The 19,494-nt window shown below is 46.5% G+C and overlaps 1 protein-coding gene across 2 annotated transcripts in view; it reads left to right on the top strand.

The window, feature by feature from the left end:
- DTNB (dystrobrevin beta) overlaps window positions 1–19,494 on the top strand; it is a 425,808-nt gene that overhangs the window by 42,621 nt on the left and 363,693 nt on the right. For both annotated transcript variants that reach the window (XR_003941631.1, XM_030198634.1), the window contains exon 5: window positions 9,467–9,552. Coding sequence is in view for 1 of the 2 variants with exons in the window: in XM_030198634.1 (XP_030054494.1) it covers window positions 9,467–9,552 (86 nt within the window). In the remaining variant the exon portion in view is untranslated. The remainder of the gene's footprint in view (window positions 1–9,466; window positions 9,553–19,494) is intronic.

Here is a 19,494-nt window from a genome sequence, read left to right as displayed (position 1 = left end):
TTTTTTCAGTGCCTTCCCATGCAGTCCCTTCATTATTATTTTTTGTTTTTCTCATTATTTTGTTTTTTTTTTTGTTCTTCCCTTTAGTTCTTAGTTTTTTTGATCTTTTTAAGTTTTCTTTATTTTTTTTGCGACCAGCTAGGCCTGTCTGTTCGACTGGGGCCTCAACCTCGATTTGGCCATTGCCCCTTTTTCATTTAAAATTGAGGCGTTTAATTTGGCCTTGATTTCTTTTTTTTGATGTCTCAGAAGACCCCCCCCCCCTCCAATGACTTCAAGAGGTGTGCCCAGTGTAATCGTGTGATTTCTGTTACGGACCTGCGTTTGTGGTGCATAGGGTGCCTTGAACCTGACCGTAATCCTAATTCTTGCTGTCTGTTTGAAAATGCAGTTAAAGATGCATCGATCACAGCAGACCAAATAGGAGAAACCTTTTGACTCCTCCAAGTCCAGTACATCAACATCGGCACCAGAAGCATCGACCCCGTTGGCTGCACAGGCATCGACATCCACTGGGAGTGCACTGTCATCGAGGAGGTCTCCACCTCTCTTGACATCGGGCTCTGATTGCAGGCCCCAGGACCTGTTGGGGTTTCAACTAATCTGAGGCATACACAGACACATCAAGCCCACTATGATTATGAGGAGGAGTCTGACTGGGGACCACTCATGGGATTCGGAAGAAGGTCCATGTTACTTCTCAGAGGAGGAGTCATATGGTATTTCCTCTGATTTCCCCCCCCCCTCCCCCAGAGAGATGAAAATCTCCACCTGAGGGTCTCTGTTTTACCACTTTTGTGAGCGAGATGGCTTCCGCCATCCCATTTAAGTTCAAAATGGAGGAAGAACCCAGGACGGAAATAGACTGTCCTAGACTACGAGTGTCCGCCTAAGGAAGGGGTCAAGGTACTATTATACCCTATCCTTAGAGATGCACCAAAGAAGGTGGATACGCAATTCCCATATCCAGAAGTTTCCCAGTTTCGAGAAAGTCCTGCTGCTGCATCATTCCCTGGTGGTAGAATCCGCCCTCAAATGAACTTGAAGCTCCCATGACTCCTGCCTCAGCTTCTCGAGTTAGAGAGGCCTGGACTTTAGATTCATTTGGGAGGAAAGCTTATCAGGCCTCGATGCTCATTGCCCACATCCAGTCCTATCAACTGTACACGAGCCTGTGCTTACAGTCCCTGGTCCACAGTACACTCAGGGGCTAACTTTCAAAGCACTTAGACTTATAAAGTTCCATAGGTTACTATGTATTTTGTAAGTCTAAGTGCTTTGAAAATACACCTCTTGGTCTTGCAGATTCTGTCCCACGGGAACAGGCTGCAGAGCTTTGCCAGTTGGTCAGGAAGCAACTGGAGTGCAGAAAGTATCTGAGGAACTAGGAATCTCCCCTCTCAGTGCAGGTTGTACTAAAGAAGCTGGATATACAGTGTCATATCTAAAAGGCTCCCGGATACAAGAGGGCACAACTGCCACACTACTCTCTGGTGGTCAAATCCATTTTCAAGCGGGCCAGAAACTTCAGGATTCATGCTTTGACACCCCCAGATAAAGAGACTTGGACTCTGGACTTGTTTGGGAAAATGCTTTATCAGGCCTTGATGCTTGTTGCCCACATCCAGACCTACCAGCTCTACACGAGTATCTGTTTGAAATCTTGGCTCGCAGTACACGTGGAGGGGCATAATTGAAAGGGGCGCTCAAGTTTTCCTAAGGACGTCCTCGCAGGACGTCCCGGCGAAGGGGCGGGGAAACCCATATTATCGAAACAAGATGGGCGTCCATCTTTCATTTTGATAATACGGTCGGGGACGCCCAAATTGAGAAATTTAGGTCATCCTTCGAGATGGTCATCCCCGATTTTCGGCAATAATGGAAACTGAGGACGCCCATCTCAGAAAAGACAAAATTCAAGCCATTTGGTCGTGGGAGGAACCAGCATTCGTAGTGCACTGGTCCCCCTGACATGCCAGGACACCAATTGGGCACCATAGGGGGCACTGCAGTGGACTTCAGAAATTGCTCCTAGGTGCATAGCTCTCTTATTTTGTGTGCTGAGCCCCCCCCCCCCCCCAAAAACCCACTCCCCACAACTGTACAACACTACCATAGCCCTAAGGGGTGAAGGGGGGCACCTAGCTGTGGGTACAGTGGGTTTTTGGTGGGTTTTGGAGGGCTCACATTTACCTCCACAAGTGTAACAGGTAGGGGGGATGGGACTGGGTCCGCCTGCCTGAAGTGCACTGCACCCACTAAAACTGCTCCAGGGACCTGCATACTTCTGTCAGGGAGCTGGGTATGATATTTGAGGGTGGCATAGAGGCTGGCAAAAAAATATTTTTAAAGGTATTTTTTTTTTTTTTTTTTTTTAGGATGGGAGGGGGTTAGTGACCACAGGAGGAGTAAGGGGAGGTCATCCCCGATCAAGTAAAGTAGCCCAAGTACTCGTCAGGGACACCCTTCTTTTTTTCCATTATCGGTCGAGGACGCCCATGTGTTAGGCATGTCCCAGTCCTGCCTTCGCTATGCTTCTGACACGCCCCCATGAACTTTGGTCATCCCAAAATCGGCTTTCGATTATGCCGATTTGGGCGATCCTGGGAGAAGGACGCCCATCTCCCGATTTGTGTCGAAAGATGGGTGCCCTTCTCTTTAGAAAATAAGCCTGTTAGTCTCATGGACTCTTATCCTCAGGAGCAGGCCACAGAGCTTCGCCAGTTGACCAAAAAGCAACTGGAATGCAGGATGTATCTGGCCTGGCCAGGGGCATCTATGATAGTTTTGACATTGCATCCAGACTCTTTGCCATGAGTGTAGGAATGCATAGACTCTCATGGGTATGTGTATCTGATCTGGAACCAGCAGTTCAAGAGAGGTTGGCAGACGTTTCCTGCCAAGGAGACAACCTTTTTGGAGACAAGGTGGAGGTGGTCACTGATCTCATTAACAAACATACTAACACCATCCAGTCCTCCTCTTGGCAGCCTCCAGCTGCATCCTTCTTAACTAGAAGGTTTTTAAGCTGGTCAAGATGGAAGCTCTACTACTCTCAAATGCATAGGTTTCCACTGCCTTCCCAGTCATCCCAGTAGTCCCATCCATGTCAGCCTAGTGCTCAAAAGTCCCAACCAGCTCCCCAGTCAAAGCAGGGGACGAGCATTTAACTGGCTCCAGGAGGGCATAGATGGCAACCTGAATTTAAGACCTAATGCACCAAAATGAGTCGACATTGATCATAAAACTCGAGTTTGTGAGGTATTAGAATACTTTACAGTTTTCGCTAAGGCATCAAATATCCAGCTGATTATATTCCATGACAGGGGTGTCCAGCGTCAGTCCTCAATGGCTGCAGCTCAGTTGAGTTTTCAGAATTTCCCCAATGAATATGCATGAGATCTATTTGTATGCACTGCCTCCATTGTATACAAATAGATGTCATGCATATTCATTTGACTGTTATTAATATCCAAATTAATCTTTTTGGCAGTAAAAATAGAGGTCATGAGTTGAGGTTGAAGGATGGGAAATACTTTTTTCCTAGAAATGGTGGAATGTGGAGGAATAGCCTAATGGTTAAAAGCAGCTAGCTGAGAGCCACAGCAGAGATCCAGAGGTTGCTGGTTCAAGTCCCACAGCAGCTTTTGACATCATAACTGGCATGAGCTTTATAACTGAAGTGAGCTTTGATGGCAGCTTCATGCTTTATTTATTTGCGACATTTATATTCCACATTATCCCCAAAATTCATGAGTTCAGTATGGCTTACAATACAGATTGAATCGATATAGAGCATGAAAAATTTCATTGGTCATAATCTGTTGGATTGAATGACAAGAATAACAGATTAATAGAAAGGTTATAACAATGTACCATTTGATATGACATAATACAAGCAGAAGATAAGGTTATCCACCAGTTTAATTAGATCAAAAAGCTTAGACTAATGTGAAGAAATTTGAAATGAATTTGTAAAGAAATGAAAATGAGTTTTTAACTTCTTTTGAAATTACATATAATTAGAATGGAATCTAACAGATTTAGGAAGAGAGTTCCAACATTTAGTTCCGATGTAGGAGAAATCTGAGGAAAGTACTGATTTGTACCAGACTTTTTTTTTTTTTTAATAAACAGAAATTTACTTTCCTCAATAGTAACATATCATTCAGCTTCATTAGACCTCAATTTGAGAAGGGGGGTAGGAATCTGTGAAGTATACATTATATTAATCTGTAAATAAGAAATTGATGCCGCGTACATTCTCGTTTTACTCCTTCAAAGTCTCTATTGTTGTTTTAAGTCTAGGAAAGATTTGAGCTGATCAGGATTAAAGAACACATATTTTGTTTGATTTAACCTTACAACACATTTACATGGATATGCAAGAAGGAAGGAGCCTCCTATTTCTATTGTTTTAGACCTCATAGAGAGAAACAATTTTCTTTTTTGTTGAGTAGTCTTTGTTACATCTGGATAAATCCAGATTTTATGTCCTCCAAATATACAATTTGTAGTTTTGAAATAAAGTCTCATTACTGAGTTCAAATCTTGCTGGAAGACAAAAGAAACAATCAGAGTTGCTCTTTCAGTTGGTTCTTCTAAAGATTGTTCCAGAATGGCTGTAATATTGTTTAAATCCACTGATTTTTCTCCTTCTACTTTTTTAATTGTATTAGGTATATAATATATTTTATTTAGTGGTGGGATTGCCTCATGTGGAAAATTTAAATTTTCTCTCAAAAATCTTGTAAAAATCTCTAATGGGGAAATCCCCACTAACTTAGGAAAATTAAGTAGACGAAGGTTTAGTCTTCTATTAAAGTTCTCCATTTGCTCTATTTTCCTTCTTAATTCCGTATTATCTTTTATTGCAGCCATTTTGAATTCAGTATTTTGAATCATCTCTTTCTGTAAAGTCTCTATCTTAGAGGAAAAATCTTGTTTTACAACTTCTATGGAGTCCTTCAATTCTTGTACAGTAACATTCAAAGTTTTTACCTCTGTGGAGGACTGCTGCAAGGTTTTGTCCATATCCAACAACTTCAGCCAAATCTGACCTAGGCTAACCTCCGGTTCTTTCCCCGCTGCTGCTATTAATTCCACAGGGTCGGAAATCCCACTAGGTCCTCCAGCGTCTGCCTTTCCGGCATACGATGGGTTTCCCTCTCGACTCGCTGTGTGCGCAGGGCACGGAGGAATCATAGAGTTCGGCGGGGGGGGGGGGGGATAATGATGTTTCTGTTTCCAGCGAGGTGGCCGCTTCACCGGCTCCTCCCGCAATGGACTCCGGCCCGCTAATTCCTCGAGAGAGAGCAGGGAAGAAGCGCTCCAATCCTGGCCTCGTCGGCGTGGACGTACCGGTAGGTGTGGGAACTATCCGGACGACCCCTTTCCGCTTTGAGTGAGGCATTTTGATTAAGGAAAAAGAAAAAAGTTTCCGAGGCTAGGCTGGAGCTGCTCACCAAACCTCCGCTCTCGGCGCCATCTTGACACGCCCCCGTACCAGACATTTTTAAAATTCAGCAGGTGAAGTCTGAGGTTATCTCTGGCTTCAAGGAAGGCATTACGTGAAGATAGTTCAATTAGATGGTGCATATAATCTGGATCTAGTCTGTATATTATTTGAAAGATAAAGGTACATATCTTAAAACTCTAGCTTTAATAAGGAGCCAATTCAATCTGATTAGCAGAGGGGAGAATCTTTCAAAATATGGAACTTTATAAATATATTGGGCAGCTGTATTTTGAGCAGTTTGAAGTCTTGCAACCTGAATAAATAGCATTAGAGTTATCCATCTGGGAGAGAACTAAGGATTGAACAAGGAGTCTGAGGATACCAGATGGGAAGTAAGGCCTGATACATTTAAGCTTCCAGAGGGTCGAGAATGATTTGGTGGTGATCTTGTTTGCATGTTGCTCAAATGTAAACTGCTGATCAATAGTTCCACCTAGAATCTTTAGTGTGGATTTAATGAGATATGATATTTGATTAATAGTAAGTGAATTGAAAGGAGTAGAATCAAATGGATTGGTAATGATCAGGAACTTGGTTTTATCCCTGTTAAGTTAAAATTTGAACTCAGATGCCCAAGATTCCATAAGGTTGAGTCCAGATTTGATTTGGATCAAAATTTGATATGCATTTTTACTAAATAAGTATATAACGATATCATCTGCATATATGAAGGTATTAAATCCTGCAGATTCAAGCTTGCTACCCAAAGGTGACATGTTTACATTGAATAGAATGGGGGAGTGGGAGCCCTGGGGCACCCTTCTATCAGAGAACCACGGAGGAGAGAAAGAATCAGCCATCTTTACTTGGTAAGATCTGAACTTAAGAAAACCATGAAACCACTGAAGGACATTCCCATTTCATCTAAAGTGATCTAATATATTTAGTAGTTTGTCATGGTCCACCACGTAGAATGCACTTGACAATATCAAATTGCATTCGGATTAATTTTTTACCAAAGCTAATTTCTTTTTTGAAGTTGGAAATTAAGGGGTCCTTTTACTAAGGTGCACTGAAAAAGGCGCACACAGGTCTATTTTTCAGTGCGTGCTTGCAAAAAAAAGGCCTTTTAAAATTTTTGCTGAAAATGTACGTGTGGCAAAATCAAAATTGGTGCGCGTCCATTTTGGATCTGAGACCTTACCACCAGCCATTGACCTAGTGGTAAAGTTTCACGCGGAACTGTGTGGTAATGATCTATGTGCGTCAAATGCCACTTGGTGGGCGTCCAAAAATAAAAATTATTTTTCGGATGCGCTTATTGGACGTGCACCAAAATTGAATTTACCCCAAGAGCCACGCGGTAGCTGGGCGGTAACCATTTTGGCATGCTTTGGGAGCGCATAGATGCCTATGCAGCTTAATAAAAGGGCTCCTAAATTGGTGAAGACATTTCGGTGCTGTTATAGGGCCTAAATCCTGATTAGGATTTGTGTGGGAGTGAAAAAGACGAGAGATATTCCATAAACTGGGCTGCAACTATCCCATCCATGACTTTAGTTAGTAGGGGAGATGGATGCTTCTACTCTATAATTAGTGACATCATTGATTGATGCAGATGAATTTTTAGGAATAGGAGTTAGTATGATTGAACCTTTATTCTTTGGGAAGCAACCTTGGTTTAGCATGAAGGAAATATTAGATTTAAAGAGATTAATAAATGTGCTTGTGGCTTCCTTTAAAAGGTAACTCGGACAAGCATCCAGGGACCAATGGGAGAAGGAATATTTCAATAGAAATGATTTTACTGCCTCAAGAGAGTGAGCTAGGAAGTAAAACCAAGATCTATTGGCCATTGAACATCATGTAGGTTTGCTGATTCAGTATAAAGGGTAATAGAAACTGAGTTAAGATTCATAACAACTTGTCTTATATTAAGGAGCCCTGGAGGCATATTTTCAAAGCACTTAGCCTCCCAAAGTTCCATAGAAACCTATGGAACTTAGCCTCCCAAAGTGCTTTGAAAATATGCCTCCTGGTGGTCTAATGGCCGCTGTTGCTGTTCTTCCCAGCATCACTGTGTTTTAAAAATGGCTGCCGAGACTTGCGAGACTACTGCGGGAAGTCTCTGGAACCATTTTGAAAAGACAGCGCTGGGCAGAGTAGTGGCAGCAGGCAGGAAAGAGTGGGGTTTTTTCCTGCCCCTGAAGAAGCCACTAGACCATCAGGGCCCTTCAAGATGGATCAGAACCTTGAGGGATCAATTTTACCTCTCGAAGTAAAGGCTAAAGAATCTACAGGAATTGAACTCATTTTTGTCATTTCCTTCCAGTTTAGAGTAAAAGTTGATTTTTTTTTTGTGATCTGACCATGGTACTGGAGACCAAAGAGACATTATCAATAAAGTGATTATCTAGATTGATAAATCTATAAGCCAACAGATCCAATAAGTGACCTTTAGAATGAGATGAAGTGGTGCAGTTATGGGTGAATTGCAACGATGACAGGAAGTCATTGATACTTTTTGTATTGGCATTGTTTGTATTTTACAAATGTAAGTTACTATCCCCCACATGCAGTACATTTGTCATATTTAATACATAAGTTAGATATGAATTCGGAGAAAACAGATTCAGTAGATGACCAGCTGCCTGGTGGACGGTAAAATAGATTAAGACAAATGGAGTTATGTAGAGAGTCATCATTAATTTTACAAGTGATAATTTCAAGATTAGGAAAGTTGAGATAAGAAATGTTTGATTTTAAAAAAGAATTTGTGATGATGGCGATTCCACCACCTCTTTTTGCTGGTCTTGTCAGGTGAAGGATTTTGTACCCAGGAGGACATAAATCGAGCAGGTTTCAGATATTAAGGCAAGACCAAGATCTTCCTCTATCCAATCTCTGATTAAGGCTGTTTTGTTTACAGTGGATCTGGCATTGGTATATCCTACCAGGATAGATAGGAAGGATGTTGGGGGAGTGTTGTTGTAATTGATATTGATTGAGCAGAGTGGGGAGGGGTGGGGACCTCTCAATTTGGCTTTTGTATGAAAAGAACCAGATTTGTGTGAAGGTGAATAGTTCTGTTCAGAGAGATTAAATTGGGTCAAGTGACTAAGCTGGTTAGGAGAAGAAACATGGTTTATAGTAAGGCTATACCAACAAGGCTTTGTCCAATTGGTTATGATCACTGGAATATTGAATTGTGATTCAAGAGTTTGGGAAGTAAGACCAGTGCTGGGCAGACTTCTATGGTCTGGATCCCTTAAATGGCAAAAAACAGATCAGCATCAAGGCTGGGGAGGGCTTGGATGGCAACTTCAGTAATTTGGGAAGTAGGACTGATGCCGGGCAGACCTCTATAGTCTTTGTCATAAAATTGGCAGGGAGAGATGGAGATTAAGTATACCAGTGCTTAGAAAGAAGTGGAACCTGTGCAGATTGCCAGATTCAGCTTTGGCCACTTTCTTGGACAGACTGGATGAAGCATGCAGCTAACTTTATCTGCTGACATTTACTATGTTGCTGTGGTCTTTCCCTTGCACTCTGGCCATTTTTTACCATGTGGGTAAATTGATTTTCTATTTCCGGCATTAATGGCTATGCACTAATTTTTTCATTAGTGCGTGAGCACTTAATTACACCTATATTGTAGGTGGTAAAGGTTCACATGCTAATTGGTTAGTGTGCGGCAATGTAGCTGCGCTGATTAGTGTAGAACACATCTACTCTCCACCACTGATCTGTCCCAAGTGCTAAAAAAATAAATAGGCTTGCTTTTCTGACGTAGGCTGTGAAAGAACTGTAAGGCTGTTATAGCTATTCTGAGTTAAACTTGACCTATAAGCAGCTTTTTGCATTAAACTTTGTATTAAGTGCTAAACAGTTAAAACAGAAAGGGAGATTTATGCAGTTTTTTTGCTTTATTAATCATCTTTAAGTATACTTTTTGTTTTCCTTGTAATTCCTAAGAAAAATTATCCATAATATAATTTGTTTTTACAGTGAAGGCCATGGGAAGTTGACAGTATTTTCAGTTAAAGCTATGTTAGCAACCATGTGTGGTGGAAAATTACTGGACAAATTAAGATGTAAGTACTTTCAAACAAACTTAAGCTGTTATTCAAAGCTTCAGTTTTTACAATGTATCATATAGACGTTTGCAATTTACTTTTGTATGTATCAAATAAGGGAAGGGAAATGGGACTTGATATACCGCCTTTCTGAGGTTTTTGCAACTACATTCAAAGCAGTTTACATATATTCAGATATTTATTTTGTACCTGGGGCAATGGAGGGTTAAGTGACTTGCCCAGAGTCACAAGGAGCAGCAATGGGAATCGAACTCAGTTCCCCAGGATCAAAGTCCACTGCACTAACCACTAGGCTACTCCTTTTCTCCTGTGTGATCAACAAGCTTTGTTCTGGGTGAGAATGTGTTCTTGCCATGATTTTCACCCACTTGTGAGATTTATCCAAATAGTATGTCTCATATACACGCCAAGAACAGAGTAAGCCAGACATTTGTCATTACATATAATAATTTCCCCATGACTTAAAAGAAAAATATCGAACAAGTTAAAACATTAAAACATGAAAAATGTTATAGGCTCAATATTTAGCGTGCAGCTTAAGTGGCTTGTAAACTGTTAAAACTGCAGGCTGAATTAACCCCGCATATTCAGTGCCAGGGCAATTCCCAGTCTCTGGCATTAAATATCCAGGTTAATGAGGCAACATGGAAGCTAACTGGGCATCAGCTGATATTCCGACCGGTACCTTGTTAACTCAGTGGATATAGCTAGGACAGCCTTTTTGCTGTCCTAACTTTATCAGCTTACTTAGCTGGTTAGCAGACTGAATATTGGCACTAACCACTTAAGTAGTTGCTCCCAGTCCACCCCTAATTTAGCCTGGTTCTCAATGGCCATTTAGTGGCAGTATTCAATAGCACTGTCTAGTTAAGTGTCTCTGAATATAGGCATCCGGCCAGCTCAGCGGGTTAACTAGGCGGGAGCAAATCCAGCCAGTAAGGTTTTCAGAATATTTACTGAGAACATGCATCGTCCTCATTGGTGTGGAGGGACTCAGATGAAAATGCACTGGGCAGAGGCCAGGAAGCATTAGCATTGACATTCCTTGAGGTATGGCTTCGAGAGCATCAAAGTATCAAGTTCATTGATACCTTCGAAGCACCTCCAGAATGAGGGCCTCTAATCCTTTTGGGACCTGGACTGGGTGCCTCCATTCAGCTGAGAGTAGGTCACTGATATGACTCTAATGACTTGAAAAGATGTGGCCATTTTACCTGAGCCCTAGTCTTCATCAGTGTTAGGAGACCATTGGTGTTTTTTATCTCCATACAGCGAGTCATAATTTGGCAGTTTGTCCTTTTCCTGCCAAAAGATAGTATTTTATATATGTTAGTCCTTTAATGTCCCCCTCTTATTATACAGCTTCACGCACTGTTACCACTTGTTTTCCATTTGTTAGGTGCACTACTATGATATGGCATTTATCCTGGGTTTAGACCACTTTCTTATTGCGGTCTGGTTTCTTTTTTGTCATACAATCTTCCGTTTCACTCCTAGATATACACAGTTCACACTGATACATTTGTAACACGATAATTCATGTTTATTATTCACTCTTTTATGTGCACTACTATGACATGGCATTTGTCCTGGGTATACACTTTTTATATTGCGGTAAGGTTTCCTTTAAGTCATGCAACCTTCTGTTTCTCCCCCAGACATACACAGTTCATGCCGATATACTTGTTACACTATGTTTTAAGTCTATTCATTTTTAATATTCGGTGCACATCGTTCATGAACCCAATTTGGTATTGGTATACATTTTTTGTCACAACTACCTTCTGAAAAGCACTCCAATGTGTTTCATTGATGATCTTACCACTCACTTAAATTTCCTACTACAACAAGGCTCCTTCCCCACTAGTCATGGTAATATATTACTAACACTAATACCTAAGAACTCCAAAAAACCTGCAAACGATATTACCAACTATCGTCCAATTGCCTCTATTCCCCTAATTACAAAATTGATGGAAAACAGAGTGACTTCGCAGCTCCAGAATGCATGATTTCTCTAATAGATCTCCCACCTAGAAATGCCATCTCAACAGCACGCACCTTTTTACAACTACATTACCCATCTTGCAGGGATGTTAAATACAAGTGGGTGATGGAAGGGGAAGGAGAAGAGTTGGAAAGATTGCTAGGAGGGTGGGTGCCTCACTTCAGATTAAAGATGGGCAGTGGGTGTGTGCCATATATGTGGTGGGTGTTGGTATATGTGAGAGGTTTATCTGGTGGATAATTTGGGATCAAGGGAGATAATTAGATTTGCAACTTCTAATATGCGAGGACTTAACTCACCCTGGAAGCAGGCATAAAAAGTTGTTTAAGGTTGTTCTTCAAATAGTGTGGGAATTCTCTTTTCTAAGGATTTGAATTATCACCCACTTTGGTACTCCGCTCTCTCTGTCACAACTTCTTGTCCCTTGTATACCTTCTAAGTCATTATCCAGCTTATTTTCGAATGAGATCGCCGGCCATCTTCCGACACAAATCGGGAGATGGCCGGTGATCTCCTGAACCTGGCCAAATCGGTATAATGGAAAACCGATTTTGGCCGGTGCCAACTGCTTTCCGTTGCGGAGCCGGGCAAACTTCAAGGTAGGATACAGAAGGCTGGGAAGGGGCGTGGTTACGAGATGGCCGGCTTCACCCCATAATGGAAAAAAGATGGCCGGCTCAGACGAGCATTTCACCGGCTGCACTTGGTCCATTTATTTTTAGGACCAAGTATCAAAAAAGTGCCCCAAGTGACCAGATGACCACCAGAGGGAATCAGGTATGACCTTCCTGTACTCCCCCAGTGGTCACCAACCCCCTCCCACAGAAAAAAATTAAAAAAACATTTTTTTGCCAGCCTCTATGCCAGCCTCAAATGTCTTACCTAGTTCCATGACAGCAGTATGCAGGTCCCTGGAGCAGTTTTAGTGGGTGCAGTGCACTTCAGGCAGGTGGACTGTGAAAGATCCTTCCCTCCGCCCGAGGGTCTTCGGGATCTTGCCTCCACCCTGGCCGCTTAGCCTCCTGGCTCACTGCAGTTCACAGGGCAGGGCTCAAAGGAATCAAACTCCAAAAAAGTAAAAATCACCACTCCTTTTTTATTGTCAGGGATTCACAGTCCAATACGTCCAACAGAAATCCTGCAACCCTCCAAACAGACTGCTCCTGTTTTACTCACAGGGGCCAGGCGTAGCAGGAGAAAAAAAACAGTGCAGCTCTCTGCTGCTTCAAGAAAAAAAACAGTTGGAGCCAATTTAACAGTCCCCAAAGATAGCTTCCCCTGTAGTCCAACTTCACAACCAAAAGGAACCCAGGTAGCTTGGCCCCATGCTTGGGTTTCTGCAACAGTTCAAAAACCTCAAAGTTCTTTGGGCCTCAGCCCACAAAAGGGAAGCACAGACTGTAGCTTACTTTCCCCTCCCCCACACAAAAGAAGGTTTGTTTTCCCAACAGTTCAAAATCCACAGTGCTTAGTGCCTTAGCACTCAGTTCAGACACACAGTCTCTTCAAGGAACACAGCCTGAACTCTTTTGGGAAAGAGGAAAAGATTCCCCCCTTTCTGGGTCACTCTATTACTTCACTGACCCTCCTCCCGCATGACCTTTTCTCTTTCCCCCTTCCAGCCCAGCTGCTATACCAAGAGTTCACTTGGTTCTTCACTTTGTTTCCCAAGGAGTGAGCCCAGGCAGAAAGGTCCATGGGTTCCTCAAGGCCTCCTTCCTTTTCCTTCTCCCCAGCTTCTTGCCAGTCCATAGGCTCATTCTCCTCCTCCCTGGGCAGCTGTTCCTCTTTTACTTGATTACCCTCCAGGTGACCCTCCCCTGCCTTGTTAGAGCTCTCCCCTCTGGCCTACTGGGGAAGATAATCTCTGTACCAGTGTTTGCCCCGGGGTTGCTGGGAAATGTAGTCTCTGCCTCTCCTCCATTTTACAGGGGTCACTAACCTTTCTCTGCTCTCTCTCGGGGAATGATGGGTAATGTAGTCCTTCTCCCTCCACCCTTTCCTAGGGGGCATTACTACTTCGCCTCTCGCTCTCTGTGGCTGGAATGGAGGCAAGGCTCTGTTTGACCTTCTTCTGCTCTTGAGCCTCCTCACTTCTTCCCCTCCACTTCCATCTCATCCACCCCCAGGTCCTCTCCTTCACATACCCCCCCCCCCCCTTAAGAGACTGCCCCTCTCCTGAACCCTAGGCTCTGGATCCTCCTCTCCGATTCGGGATAGAGCATCGACATGGTTCAGGGCACTGCCCGGCCGATGCTCCACCGAATATCGGAACGGCTGCAGAGCCAGATACCACCGCATGAGGCGAGCATTGTTGTTCTTCATTTGATTGAGCCATTTGAGGGGGGCATGATCTGTGACCAGCTTAAACTCTCTCCTCTCCAAATATACCTGACAGGCCTGGACTGCCCATCTAATGGCCAAACACTCCTTTTCAATTGTGGAGTAGTGGATTTCATGGGGGAAGAGCTTCCTACTCAAATACAGCACTGGATGCTCTTCTCCCTCATTCTCCTGGGACAACACTGCGCCCAGCCCGACCCCTGAAGCGTCAGTCTGCAGGATAAAGCTTTTCTCAAAATCTATCGCTTTTAATACGGGTTCTTGACAAAGTGCCTTCCTCAGGGTTTCTACTGCCCGGGCCCCCTCAACCTCCCACTTTCCATATCATCATGCTGATCAATCCATAGACTGGTGGGTTGTGTCCATCTACCAGCAGGTGGAGATAGAGAGCAAAGCTTTTGCCTCCCTATATGTGGTCATGTGCTGCCGGAAACTCCTCAGTATGTTCTCTATCTCAGCAGGTGGTGGTCACACACAGCAGCAGCTCTGGCTAGGTCTCCAAGCCTAATTTTTAGGTTTTGTTGAGTACCTGGGGTTGAGAGCTCTTCTTGAGCAAGTGCAAACCTGGTGGCGCCAGGTCCCTCCTTTTCTCCCCCCTCCCGCTGGCTCCGTTAAAAAAAAAAAAAAATTTTGAACGTCCTTAAGGGCGTTTATTTCAACGTTTATTTAAACGTTTATTGCAGCTACTCACTGGGACACCAGGTCGTTGCAGCTCGGAGCGAGAAGCAGGTAATTTTTACCTTTTTATAGCGGGCAGGGGGTTCCCCGATCGATCTCCACGTGGCCTATGGCGTCGGAGGGCGCGAAGAATCGCTCCCCGGACCGCGTGTGCGCTTCTAGCGGGGATGCGGGGGTCTTAAAGTCTGATTCGCCCTTGTTGGGTGTCAGTTTGGAGGCCGGTCAGTGTCCCGGGTCTTCCTCCGGTGCGGCGGTTTTTCCCGCCATAAACGCCCATCCCCCGCTGCTCGCCTCCGCCATCTTGGCCGGCCACTCTGCTCGGACGGCTTCTTCTTGGGCCGCCCTTGAGCTGGGAGAAGTTAATGCCATGGCTGCCCTTGATTTGGGCGACGGCAAAAAAGCGGCTAAAATTAAGCGCCGTTCTTCCCGCGCGGCTCCTTCGCGGAGTGTCGCGCCGGATGCCATCTTGGATGCACAGCATGTTTCTCCCCCGCTCTTGCGAGCGCCGGTTGAGGGTGCGTCTAGGGCTGTGGCCCAGGCTGCTGAAGTGCACAGTCTGGGGGGTTTCTCCCCCGAGTTTATTTTGCTGCTGCTGCATCAGGCCTTCCTTATGCAAAACGCTGCCCCTTCTCCCTTGTCTGATAAAGGGGTTGAGGCCCCCTGAAGTAAACGCCCTCGGGTGGATTCCCAGGCCTTAGAGGACTCTGTTTCCTCTGATGTAGATGAGGGCAGCGTATCTGAGTTCTCCTAACGGTCCTTTGGGGATTCCTTGGAGGAGACGGATTCCCGCTCGGATGGAGCGGATGACCCCTCTGCAGCGCGGATCTTTCGCTCAGAGGATTTGCCCAACCTGTTAGTGCAGGCCATGAGCATTTTGAAGATTTCCTCTCCGGAGGACGTCTCTCCCTCAGCCCCTGTTGGCTCCGCCATTATGCTGGGGACGAAGCGCCCGCCTAGAACATTCCACGTGCATAATGCTATGCACACCTTAATTTCGGCTCAATGGGATGTCTTGGAAGCGAGCCTCAAAGTGGCTAGGGCTATGTCCCGCCTCTATCCTTTGCCTGAAAGTGAATGGGAGGCCTTTCTTTGGCCTACCGTGGATTCTTTAGTCACTGCGGTGACTAAGAAAACGGCGTTGCCGGTGGAAGGTGGCACGGCCCTAAAGGACGCCCAAGACAGAAGATTGGAGGCGGCCTTAAGGTCGTCCTTCGAGGCGGCTGCCTTAAGTTTGCAGGCCTCAGTGTGCGGCTCTATGTGGCCAGGGCATGCCTGACGATTGTGCAGCGGGCTTCCCCCTCGGATCCTTCCTTGAGGGCTGATTGGCCAGCCCTGGAATCGGGCTTGGCTTATTTGGCAGACTTACTGTATGATGTCTTGAGAGCCTCGGCTAAAGGTATGGCTCAGACAGTCTCTGCGCGGCGGTGGCTTTGGCTGAAACATTGGTCTGCGGACCACGCCTCTAAGTCCCGCCTGGCTAAGTTGCCTTTTAAAGGCAAGCTGCTCTTTGGGGTCGAGCTGAACAAAATTGTGACCGATCTCAGCACGTCTAAGGGCAAGAGGTTACCAGAGGTCAGGGCTCGGGCCAGTGCTCGCCCCGGTATCTCCAGAGGACGGTTTCAGGTCCTTCGGTACCGCCCGGGCAAGTCGGGCTCCTCTGCCCCCTCTTCCTTCAAGAGGAACTTCTCCCCCAAGCAGCATTCCTTTCGCAGAGACCACCGTCCCGGAGGTGCGCCCTCCGGTCCTCCCCCAGGGCCTCGTACCCAATGACGGGGTCCTGGTCCATGGCCCAGTGCAGATTGGAGGACGCCTGTCCTCATTTCTGGGCGAGTGGACCAGGGTAACTTCAGACGCTTGGGTGCTGGAAGTCATCAGAGACGGCTACAAGCTAGAGTTCTGCCGACCCTTAAGAGACGGGTTTGTACTCTCTCCCTGCAAGTCTCCGGTCAAAGCTGTGGCAGTGCAGCAGACCTTGGACAATCTGATCCGCCTGGGTGCGGTCGTTCCGGTGCCAGAAAATCAGCTTGGCAAGGGACGTTACTCCATTTACTTTGTTGTACCAAAGAAAGGAGGTTCTGTCCGGCCTATCCTCGACCTCAAAGGGGTCAATCGGGCCTTGAAAGTTCGGCACTTTCGCATGGAGACTCTCCGCTCTGTTATAGCGGCAGTGAAGGCAGGGGAGTTCCTGGCATCCTTGGACATCAAGGAAGCGTACTTGCATATTCCCATCTGGCCTCCTCATCAACGCTTTCTGCGTTTTGCAGTCCTGGGCCGACACTTCCAGTTCAGAGCCCTCCCGTTCGGGTTGGCTACTGCTCCGCGGACCTTCTCCAAAGTAATGGTGGTCATCGCGGCCTTCCTGCGAAAGGAAGGAGTACAAGTCCATCCTTATCTGGACGACTGGTTGATCCGAGCCCCCTCTTATGCAGAGTGCGGCAAAGCTGTGGACCGGGTGATTGCTCTTTTGAGCTCCCTGGGGTGGATCATCAACTGGGAGAAAAGCCAGCTGCGCCCGACTCAGTCCCTGGAGTATCTGGGAGTTCGATTCGACACCCAAGTGGGCAGAGTGTTCCTGCCGGACAATCGGATTGTCAAACTTCAGGCTCAGGTGGACCAGTTCCTAGTAGCCTCTCCTCTTCGGGCTTGGGACTATGTGCAGCTGTTGGGCTCTATGACGGCCACGATGGAAGTAGTGCCCTGGGCCAGGGCTCATATGAGACCACTACAACTCTCTCTGCTGCAGCGCTGGACTCCGGTGTCGGAGGATTATGCTGTGCGCCTTCCCTTGGACCCAGCAGTGCGCAAGGCGCTGAGCTGGTGGCTGAAGACAGACAAGTTGTCTGCAGGGATGCCTCTTGTGACCCCGGAGTGGATTGTCGTCACGACGGACGCCTCTTTGACGGGCTGGGGAGCCCACTGCTTGGGAAGGACAGCGCAGGGGCTCTGGTCTTCTGCAGAGGCAAAGTGGTCTATCAACCTCCTGGAACTCAGAGCCATTCGGTTGGCGCTTTTGGAGTTCCTCCCGGTACTGGCGTTGAAGCCAGTACGGGTCCTGTCGGACAATGCCACGGCTGTGGCCTATGTCAACCGCCAGGGAGGTACCAAGAGCGCCCCTCTAGCCAAGGAAGCCATGAATCTATGCCAGTGGGCGGAAGCGAACCTGGAACAGCTGTCAGCGGCCCACATTGCCGGAGTCATGAATGTCAAGGCGGACTTTCTCAGTCGCCATACCTTGGATCCCGGAGAGTGGCAGTTATTGGCTCAGGCGTTCTTCGAAGCGCTGGGGCCAGCCGAGCCTAGATCTGATGGCGTCATCGGCCAATTGCCAAGTGCCGCGCTTTTTCAGCAGAGGACGGGACCCTCGATCTCTGGGAGTAGATGCTCTTCTCCAACAGTGGCCGACACAGGAGCTTCTCTATGTGTTCCCGCCCTGGCCCATGTTGGGCAGGGTACTAGACCGGGTGGCAAAGCATCCGGGCCGAATAATCCTGGTGGGTCCGGACTGGCCCAGACGTCCCTGGTATGCGGACTTGATAAGGCTATCAGTGGACGACCCTCTGCGGCTGCCAGTGGAGCAGGGCCTGTTGCATCAGGGTCCGTGGTGATGGAGGTTCCCTCCCCCTTTGGTCTTATGGCCTGGCTATTGAGCGGCAGCGTCTGAGGAAGAAGGGCTTCTCAGACAAGGTCATCGCCACTATGCTGAGAGCGAGGAAGCGCTCTACTTCTACTGCTTACGCCAGGGTTTGGCGTACCTTTGCAGCGTGGTGTGAAGCAGGCTCACTTTCTCCCTTCACTGCTCCAATTTCTTCAGTGCTGGCGTTCCTGCAAGAAGTTCTGGAGAAGGGCCTGTCGCTCAGTTCCCTTAAAGTCCAGGTGGCGGCTTTGGCTTGCTTCAGGGGCCGCCTGAAGGGTGCTTCCCTGGCTTCGCAGCCAGATGTGGTACGTTTTCTCAAGGGAGTTAATCACCTGCGCCCTCCTCTGCACTCAGTGGTGCCTGCGTGGAATCTCAACCTGGTGCTAAGAGCCTTGTCGAGGTCATCTCTGAAAGACCTGACATTGAAAGCAGTCTTTTTGGTGGCTATCACTTCAGCCAGAAGAGTTTCCGAGCTCCAGGCACTCTCATGTCGAGAGCCTTTTCTGCAGTTCACAGAGGCAGGAGTGACTATTCGCACAGTGCCTTCCTTCCTGCCCAAGATTGTTTCTCGCTTCCATGTGAATCAGCAGCTCTGTCTCCCTTCCTTTCGTAGGGAGGACTACCCAGAGGAATACTCTGCTCTCAAATATCTGGATGTGCGACGAGTCATCTTCAGATACTTGGAAGTGACCAATGATTTCCGGAAATCGGATCATCTGTTTGTCCTGTTTGCAGGTCCTCGTAAGGGTCTGCAGGCTGCTAAGCCTACAGTGGCAAGATGGGTCAAGGAAGCCATTGCAGCGGTTTATGTGACCGCGGGGAAGGTGCCGCCTATCCAGCTGAAGGCTCACTCCACTAGAGCTCAGGCGGCCTCGATGGCAGAGGCCGGGTCCGTCTCCTTGGAAGAGATATGCAAGGCGGCAACTTGGGCATCGGCCCATACCTTCTCCAAGCATTACCGCTTGGCTGTGGCTGCTCGGGCGGAGGCCCGGTTTGGAGCTTCAGTGTTGCGGTCAGGGATTTCAATGTCCCGCCCTGGGTGAGTACTGCTTCGGTACATCCCACCAGTCTATGGATTGATCAGCATGATGATATGGAAGGTAAAATTATGTATCATACCTGATAATTTTCTTTCCATTAATCATAGCTGATCAATCCATAGCCCCTCCCAGATATCTGTACTGTTTATATTCTGGTTGCATTTCAGGTTCAAGTTTAGTCTTCAGTTCCTGTTGAGGAGGACTTCGTGTTCAAGTTTTTTCAATTGGATTCTTCA

The sequence above is a fragment of the Microcaecilia unicolor genome, chromosome 3 (genome assembly GCF_901765095.1).
Source record: "Microcaecilia unicolor chromosome 3, aMicUni1.1, whole genome shotgun sequence".
Classification (NCBI taxonomy): Eukaryota; Metazoa; Chordata; class Amphibia; order Gymnophiona; family Siphonopidae; genus Microcaecilia; species Microcaecilia unicolor.
This window is presented reverse-complemented; position numbering and strand designations above follow the sequence as displayed.